We start from the raw sequence: 10,113 nt of genomic DNA on the forward strand, positions 1-10,113 counted from the left end.
GAAAAGTGTCATATGACCATCACCGATTTTTTTGAAAAAAATACAGTAGTTACAACTAAGGTACATATGAACTATCCCAAAAGGATTTTGCAAGAAAATTTTTTTTTCTTCAGTTACAGCCTATTAAAATTCTGCGCAAAATCCGCCATTTTAGAAAAAACCGGCAAAACACTCCATTTGAAATGGACACTATTTCAAAAGTATTTAACCTATTCGAATAATTCTTTTTTCTAAAAATAAATAAGGACCCATATATCCTCTAGACATCATTTTTGAAAGTTTAGTTAGATTTTTTGATAAAGAAAAAAATTCCTTTTTGCAGCGAAAAAACTGCATTTTTACCGATTTTATTATTTTTTTTCTCCATGAAAAAAAAGTTTTTTTTACTAAACGGAGATGGCAGTCTAAAGCTCTTATATGATAGTTTCATAATATATTTTATTAGAATCCTTGAATGCATACAGCCTCGGAAATAAAATTTGAAATTTTGAAAATTTTCAAAAATTAGCGATTTTTGAAGTGATTTTACTCAAAAAAACCATTTTTTAAAAATCTAAAAATTGGCTCATTTGTACCCCATATAATGCTTAACTAGTGGATAGACACCGCATCCAGTATTTTTTCCCATAAAATGTTTTATGATTTTTTGAAAGTGACCTTATCGCCCATGACATGCATGTAAAATAAAAATTTCTAATAATTTCAGTCACTGAAAATCTGATTATATTAATGCCTAATAGCTACAAAAACGGTGCACTTTATCAGGAACAACTAAAATCTTACTGACTTTAAATAATATATCAGTAACAAACTGCTTTTGATGATCCAGTCAATTCGTCTTTTTGTAAGACTCTGTGTGTAGTTTATAGGTAGAAGAGCCTTTGGTGATTATATTAATGACTAGCTATGATAATGATGTACTTTATCAGTAACAGTTAAAATCTTTCCTTTTTTTAAAAAAAAATATTAGTTTATTTCGTCTCCAAAGCTATGCATTCACCGTTACTTTCATATGCAGCAACAAATCATATTTTTTCTCTTTCAATAGTCATTCTCTTCAACTCAATTACACGACAGGGAAAATCATCAAAGGGAAGAACAATACAATGCATTTAAAACGATTAATTTTAATTTCGTGCTTTGGTTGTCATTGGCGAATGTTGTCACATAATTTTTGGATCCTACCTCGTATGATTACTTTTATACGTAAGAATATTTATACTAAATTCAAACCGTAAAACTCACTTGTAGTTTAAGAATTCAAAAAGCCCACCTGTTTTATGAGAGAAGTAATCAATTGAACATGGTTGTAAGTTGAGGTAACCAAACAGATCTCACTAAAGGTGACTATTATAGCCAGGGATCCAATTTCTAACAAAAGAAGTGCAGGATCCCTATAGTCTTCAGAACTTGTTTTAATGCTTAAGTGGCCTGAATTCGGTCAAAAATACAAAAATTCGAGTGAAACAAATAAGGACTCCCATAACAATTAGGCGCTGATCAACAGAAAAGTATATTTATATAACGAAATACAAAAAGGCGAATTGACTGGGTCATCAGATATTTTGAAAAAAACTGCTGGGTTTTATTCGAATGGCATAGGAATGATGTGAAAAAAAATTAGACTTCATATTCGAATTCAGTTTTGCGTTATTTTGGTTTTACTACAAAATTTCAAGGTGTACGAACGCTTTTGGGAGCCACTGAATTAGTCATTAATATAATCACCAAAGGCTCTTCCATCTAAAGGCTATACACAGAGTCTTACAAAAAGACGAATTGACTGGGTCATCAAAAGCGGTTTGATATTGCTACATTATTAAAAGTCAGTAAAATTTTATTTGTTGCTGATAAAGTGCACCATCAGTGTAGCTATTAAGCATTAATCCATTAATATGATCAGATTTTCAGTGACTGAAATTATTAGAAATTTTTATTTTACATGGGCGATAAGGTCACTTTCAAAAAATCATAAAACATTTTATGGGAAAAAATACCGGATGCGGTGTCTATCCACTAGTTAAGCATTATATGGGGTACAAATGAGCCAATTTTTAGATTTTTAAAAAATGGGTTTTTTGAGTAAAATCACTTCAAAAATCGCTAATTTTTGAAAATTTTCAAAATTTGAAATTTTATTTCCGAGGCTGTATGCATTCAAGGATTCTAATAAAATATATTACGAAACTATCATATAAGGGCTTTAGACTGCCATCTCCGTTTAGTAAAAAAAACTTTTTTTTCATGGAGAAAAAAATCATAAAATCGGTAAAAATGCAGTTTTTTCGCTGCAAAAATGAATTTTTTTCTTTATCAAAAAATCTAACTAAACTTTCAAAAATAATGTCTAGAGGATATATGGGTCCTTATTTATTTTTAGAAAAAAGAATTATTCGAATAGGTTAATTACTTCTGAAATAGTGTCCATTTCAAATGGAGTGTTTTGCAGGTTTTTTCCAAAATGGCGGATTTTGTGCAGAATTTTAATAGGCTGTAACTGAAGAAAAAAATTTTTTCTTGCAAAATCCTTTTGGGATATTTCATATGTTCCTTAGTTGTAACTACTGTAATTTTTTCAAAAAAAATCGGTGATGGTCATGTGACAGACCCTGCCTGATCTGAAATGGAATGGCTCCTCAATTAATTTTTAGAGGAAAAGTGAAACTTGAATTCCAGTAAATTCACTATTTCTTACGTGCTTATACATTATTTCTTGCTTTTTTTTTTGTTTTGTGATTTTCCCTTAAACAGAGTGTCCCTTAATTAGAGGTAAATGCATGGAAGTCCCTATTCAAAGGGACTGGGACCAGAAAAAATGTCCCTAAAATTATTATAATATTATAATATGTCCCTCACCCCTATTAATGTCCTTAAATAGAGGTGTCCCTTAATGGAGATTCTACTGTAGTTATGCCGCTGGTAGACAAAAATATCAGACCAAGTTCATGAACCTGTGCGCTTTCAAACTCTCCAAAACAGCTATAGGGTTGGAGTAGAGCAGAACCTCTTTACAACCGAAACGTCTATTAATGTCTATAGGCGAATAGGCCCAACGTTGAAAGATACGACTTAGATAATGGTAATTTCTGTTTGTTCTCGAACTCCGCGACTAGCAGCTGCGAACGGTTCCAATTGAAAAAGAGGTGATGGTTTAAGGAAGCGCACTTCCCGATGCATTCAGTTTTTGCTTGCTCGTTACTTCCTTCTTGCTATCACCCCTGTTTTGATAAAAGCAGAAGAGACCTGACGCATGCGCAAATTCGAGTAAGGTTTCGCGTTAAAAGATCGTACAGTACATACACGTGTTTCGACATTGTTTGATCCCTTCCTTAAAGCTTGAAGCAATCTTTCAGAATTCAAATCAGTATGTAATATACCAGTGGCGTATCTAGCATGGATGACACCCGGGGCGATAATATGTGGTGACCCCTCCCCCCTCGGGAAAATTTTCAAATTTGTAGTCTTGAATTGTAGCTTTATATTTTTCAAAAACTTGCAATTTCAATTTGGGTGACATCCCCCAAAAGGGTGACACTCAGGGCGGACCGCCCCCTGTATCTACTGCATATACATAGCATAGCGAAAAATGATTTTTTTCACGCATCATGGTGTGGCAGGTTCACATATTATGGGGTATGCTTCTAGCCAATGCCCAGCGTAGAACTTTCTCCGGAGTACTAAACCTCGATCATAGACCAGTGTCTGTCTCTAATCTCAGCCGTGTGGTTTCCTTTATGGTGCTAAAAAACGGACTCGCCGGTTGTTTGGTTATACAGTAAACTCCCGATTATCCGCGGAATAGGATGGCACGATAACCGCGGACAAGCGAAAACCTCGGATAATCCGAACAACGGGTAAAAAACAATACTACTGTATACAATAGCTAAAAAATATGAATAAAACTCAGACATACATTTAAGTTATAGTTAAAAACATTGTTACATTGCATCTACTAACATTGAATGTAAAAAAATATATACGCATTTAAAGCTAAAAACGAACAGTAACACAATGATAAGTTTAAAAAATATTTAATGACGGTTAAAAAAATTAATAAAATAAACTGTGAAAAGACCCGCGGATAAGCCGAGCCGCGGATAATCCGACCACCGATTATCGGGAGTTCACTGTATTGCGTTTCATAACGCCAGAGATTTCATAAAGTACAATAAGCCAAAAGATTACTTTTATCGAGTTGAGTGACGGAAAAAAATACAGAAAGTATGTTTTAGAATAAAGAACATTAAAACTTTAACAATTTTGAGATAAATGTCCGAAACAAACATGTAAACGAATTTTTTAATCTAGATGAAAGGGGTTAACTCCAAGAGCTTGGTGGCGATAAGCATGTATATGCATGGAATTCAAAGCACTATGTACATACATGGCCTTAACTTACAGTATTTAATCTGACAGTTCGAATCATGTATACATATCCATTACTTGCCACGAAAAAGGGCTAAATTTCTCTCCATGGCAGAGGCAATATGTAAAATTCTCTTTTGTGGGTTAAAAATTAAAAAAAAAACTGCTGTATTTCTCTCTGTTAAAGACGATCAAATATACGTACGCCTCGCAAGCTACATTTTTTTACTTCATGCATGCATAATTTTCGAAATCAGTGTAGAAGAGGGCTGAATTTTGCATTTTACACAAACAATAGATATGTCTTCATGTGTAATAAATATACAAGATAATTTAAAAAAAATAGACCCAGTTTCATATTGCTATTAGGGGGCTCTCCTCCCCCTGCTCGCTTCTCTCGCTAATCCCAGTTCGCCACCTGTGGCGGGTGACAATTGATGATTTTAATGCTTTTTCCCCTGGATGTCCTGGGGGCATCTAAGGGTATCCTGACATACCTGGATCTCCTCAGGATATCCTCAATATAGGATATCAGGCCCCTTAAGGTTTAGAAGAGTGAAAGGGGTGAAACGTGGCGAAACAACTTTCCCTAGACTTCCTGCATCCAATAGGGCCGTTTCCATGGACACTTTCGACCCCGGAAAAAATCTGCTTTTCACCGCATTCCGGTTATTTGCGGGGTTTATGTGGAATCTTTCTAGTCCCGCTAGCTTCTGGAGTGAAAGCGGTGTTTTTACCCAGAATGCATTACGCGAAACAAGTTCGTCTACTAGCCGCTAAGGGTGCTGGGTAAAAACCGCTTTCTCTGGTATAATGGGAGAACCTCTTTTTAGATGGAAACGGGGAATTTTTCAATCGGTTTTTTGTGGAGCCAGAGCGGGGATTTACCGGGTAGAAAAGTGCGTTATGAACGCGGCTAATGATACCAGTATTGACATGGTAGACACTGCTATTCGGAGTAGATAGGGTCAAAGACACACAGACACGCATACGCACGCAGAGACAGACACGCACAGGTTCTAATAGTATAGATATTTTACTGAGTTCACCACGGCTGTGATACGGTTTCGTAGGTCAATCAAATTAGTGGAAAGAGGTGTCATGTTAACAGCCTCTTTCAGGAACCTAACAAAAAATCGCTGGGTGTGAGATGAGGGTATCTCCGTGACCAGAACTGACTTGTCGAATGCAAGCCCTGTCGCTTACAACTGATGCAGTTAGTAATTCAATAAGAACTGACACTGCAGCACAGTACGGTTCTGGAGCACTCTACTGGTTAGAATTCAAAACTTTATCGCATCCTCTTTCAAATATACCTGAGCAGAAATCAAGTACAACGCATAGTGCAGGAAGCATAGCAACTGAAAATTATGTCCATCTCACTGAGTCCCCCTGCATATGCAAATATTTTACCTGGCGAGAAAAGATGATTCATTTTCTTTTAATCCATTGCGTAACGGCTAGAGTTTTTATTTCAGCTTTTTGATAACAAATAATCCCCATGTCGCCGCTATCTTCATTCAATTTACAATAGCTTTTTTTGCGGTTGTATATTATGCATTTTAATATATATTTTAATTTCAAATAAATGTAAGCTCACTGCATGTGTGTCTGTGTGTGTATGTGTGTTGAGTATTGTTCAAGAGCCGTAAGTCTAGATCGAAAATAACCATTTTGCACATGACGACACTATTGCATCGCCACTGTTTATACATGCAATATATACGAATGCAAGTATTCAAACATGTGTGTTTACGAACAACAATGCATACTAACAAGTACTAATTGATGGTGCAATGACGAGTAGGACTGGTGCTTCATCAGGGAGAAGGGCCATATCCTTCTCCTTTCTTCGGCATACAAGCGTTCAGTTTTTTTCTTGTTTAAAACAGTTTTTGTATTTCGAATTGTATTTTCTATGTTATAGATGTATATAAAACTAACAATTAATTTTTCTTTGTCTAGAAGATGGAAATCTTACAAAGTGTCCGACACGTGCAACGGAACAAAAAACGACTTCAAGCTAAATGAGCGATAACGCCTCAACATTGTGATGTATTTCAAACTCTTATGACTGGAATGTTGCCCGTTGCATCGACAGTTTTGGCACCAAGCTCAAAAGTGGTGAAGACCCTGCTGAGTCTCGAGCACTTCATAGAAACTTATTTGTTTATTTTTATTCCTTAATTATTGAATATGCAGAATACCGAGTTCCTTTATATTTATAAAAGGTGTGATTGGAATAGGTTTCAGTTAACAGTGAATCTACTTCCGAAGACTGACTAAATCCTTAAAGTAAAGGTCTACCCTTAAATCCATATTTTTTACAAGTGTGAGAGAAAAATCCAGCAAACAGCGATTCCACTTTCTTAAACCGACTAAATTCTTGAAAAAAATGTCTGTCATTAAATCCATGCCTTGTCAAGATGTGCATGAAAGTTGCAGTTAACAATGATTCCATTTCCGTAAACTGACTAAATTCTTGAAGTAAATGTCTGTCATTAAATCCATGCCTTGTCAAGATGTGCATGAAAGTTGCAGTTAATAGTAACTTCACTTCTGTAAACTGACTAAATTTTTGAAGTAAATGTCTGTCATCAAAGCCATGTCTTGCCAAGATGTGCATGAAAGTTGCAGTTAACAGAGTCTTCACTTTCAAAGACTAATTGAATCCTTGCAGTAAAGGTCTGTCATTAAATCCATGTGTTTTCAAGATGTGCATGAAAGTTGCAGATAACAGTGTCTTCACTTCCAAAGACTAATTGAATCCTTGCAGTTAAGGTCTGTCATTAAATCCATGTGTTTTCAAAATGTGCATGAAAGTTGCAGTTAACAATGTCTTCACTTTGAAGGACTAATTGAAACCATGCAGCAAAGGTCTGTCATTAAATCCATATCTTGTCAAGATGTGCAGTTGGAGATAATAGTGTTTTTACAACCAAAGACTGACTAAACATTTGAAGTAAAAGGTCTCTTGTTCAATCTAAGGCCCCTAAATATCTATAAAGCGGCTCTAGTTCAATCCACATTATCTTATAAGGTAGGATTGCGTGTTAAATATTTATTTACCTCGTATAAATAATACATTTTCTTGACTGTAGCAGAGCCATCTCATCCTGGTGGCATAATTCATGAGCAATCTTTACAGAAACTACAGATTTCCAACAAGCATTATCTTCATGGCGATACCAGCCCGAATGTGACAGAAACAAAATATGTCTGTCCCAATAGAGAGTTGCTACGGATATTGAATACCACACTAACGGCAAGGATTTATGTTTTCCGTTTGGCATCATACAGCAATTGACAAATAATGGGTCTCTGGTGATCGCAGTTTTTTAATAAAGGAATAAAAATGACCAATGAGTAAAAGATTGACAGCATCAGTGCGTTTTATTATTTAAAACCGTTGACGTGAGCTGCAAGTCTGCAACAAAGTTTTTATCGCTGTTGAATCTGATGCAAAATCAGTGCGAGACTCGATAGAGCCTACTTATGTTGATTTATAGACATTCTTTTATATACGTTGAAGACCTTTCCTTCATCATCAGACTTTTTTTTTATACTCAGCACTTTTAAAGTAGCCTTTTGAAGCAATCATTATTTCTGATGTCTTGTTGAATTCATCATTCTTTTAGATGCCTTGTTGAATAAACCATTATTTTCGATGTCTTGTTCTTTCTGATGCCTTGTTAAGTAAAACATTTTTTCTGATGTCTTATTGAATAAATCATTCTTTCTGAAGTCTTATTGAATTCATCATTCTTTTAGATGCCTTGTTGAATAAACCATTATTTTCGATGTCTTGTTCTTTCTGATGCCTTGTTAAGTAAAACATTTTTTTCTGATGTCTTATTGAATAAATCATTCTTTCTGAAGTCTTATTGAATTCATCATTCTTTTAGATGCCTTGTTGAATAAACCATTATTTTCGATGTCTTGTTCTTTCTGATGCCTTGTTGAGTAAATCATTTTTTCTGATGTCTTATTGAATAAATCATTCTTTCTGAAGTCTTATTGAATAAATCATTCTTTTAGATGCCTTTGTTGAATAAACCATTATTTTCGATGTCTTGTTCTTTCTGATGCCTTGTTGAGTAAAACATTTTTTCTGATGTCTTATTGAATAAATCATTCTTTCTGAAGTCTTATTGAATTCATCATTCTTTTAGATGCCTTGTTGAATAAACCATTATATTTTCGATGTCTTGTTCTTTCTGATGCCTTGTTGAGTAAAACATTTTTTCTGATGTCTTATTGAATAAATCATTCTTTCTGAAGTCTTATTGAATTCATCATTCTTTTAGATGCCTTGTTGAATAAACCATTATTTTCGATGTCTTGTTCTTTCTGATGCCTTGTTGAGTAAATCATTTTTTCTGATGTCTTATTGAATAAATCATTCTTTCTGAAGTCTTATTGAATAAATCATTCTTTTAGATGCCTTGTTGAATAAACCATTATTTTCGATGTCTTGTTCTTTCTGATGCCTTGTTGAGTAAAACATTTTTTCTGATGTCTTATTGAATAAATCATTCTTTCTGAAGTCTTATTGAATTCATCATTCTTTTAGATGCCTTGTTGAATAAACCATTATATTTTCGATGTCTTGTTCTTTCTGATGCCTTGTTCAGTAAAACATTATTTCTAATGTCTTACTAAATGAATTCTTTTTTAAGCACTTTTATTATACTTGGCATGATTGTCACGGAGTAATCTGAGGCTTGATTTTGCTTTTATCTCAACATCTAGATCTCTTAGAGACTTCGGGATTTCACTAAATGATTTGCTTAATCCTAAGGTACAACTTAACGCTGAAAAATTAAAATTCTAAAATAAAAATATTATTTCGGTTAGGATGCAAAACAGCAAATTTCATGTATAATTTCCCCATTAAATGATTAAATATAAAACCCATTGTTACAAATTTTGCTGTCTTGCAACAGTAATGTTAATAGCAATCATAATGAAATTTTTAATCAAGGCTTCTCTGAAGCAAATATGAAATGTATTCAATACCATTGCTTTCTTAGGATTTTTATCCTCATCTATGACTATAATCGATGACGGGGCTAAGGTAAGAGACATATTAAGATCTTTATCGTGAGTGACTTGTATGCTGTGAAACATAAAATAGTCTGGGAAACCTTTTCATATATAAATGTTTGTAATAATTTAGCACACAAATATATCTTATAGAGGAACAAAGATAAATTTTTAGGCCCAATTGCTTAAAATTTCGAAAAGTAAAGGAATCATTTTCTTTTAGTATGGAGCATTTATATGAAAACTTAAAGTGACGTTTCGTGATGGTGATATTATTCTACTTCTGAAATACATTTACACTAAAAAGAATAAAATAACAGAACAAAAAAAGAAATACTAAGCACTTTTCATTATGCACTCAAAAGGATAAAATAACGTTTCTCGGTCAGAAAGGACAGTTTCAGTATTCCTGTAGATTTCAATTATTCCAAAAAAATGACACCACAAACGATGAAGAAAAGTGTGGCTGAAGTCATTTCAAACCAAACTTTCCCGTTTAAAAAATATGCATGTTTCAACACTCAAATTTATGATTGACGCTACATAATAAGAAATTCTCTACATGACATGAGCCGCAATAAGTTGGGCAATTCCAAGGGTTACTGACTGACATTTTTGAAGCCAAAAAAAAAAAAAAAAAACGTGTTTTGTAACATTCAACGCAAAATATTTGTTGAGCAAACGATCTTTTGCACTGAAATA

General features: G+C 34.0%; 1 protein-coding gene across 1 annotated transcript in view; it reads left to right on the forward strand.

Moving 5' to 3' along the window:
• Nucleotides 1-8,985, forward strand: part of LOC129216873 (organic cation transporter protein-like) — an 82,688-nt gene extending 73,703 nt beyond the window's left edge. Inside the window, exon 12 of the mRNA XM_054851089.1 lies at nucleotides 6,331-8,985. Within this exon, the coding sequence (XP_054707064.1) occupies nucleotides 6,331-6,403 (73 nt within the window). The 3' untranslated portion in view covers nucleotides 6,404-8,985. The remainder of the gene's footprint in view (nucleotides 1-6,330) is intronic.
• The last annotated feature ends 1,128 nt before the right edge of the window (nucleotides 8,986-10,113 follow it).

This window comes from Uloborus diversus, chromosome 2, assembly GCF_026930045.1.
Source record: "Uloborus diversus isolate 005 chromosome 2, Udiv.v.3.1, whole genome shotgun sequence".
NCBI classification, from domain to species: domain Eukaryota; kingdom Metazoa; phylum Arthropoda; class Arachnida; order Araneae; family Uloboridae; genus Uloborus; species Uloborus diversus.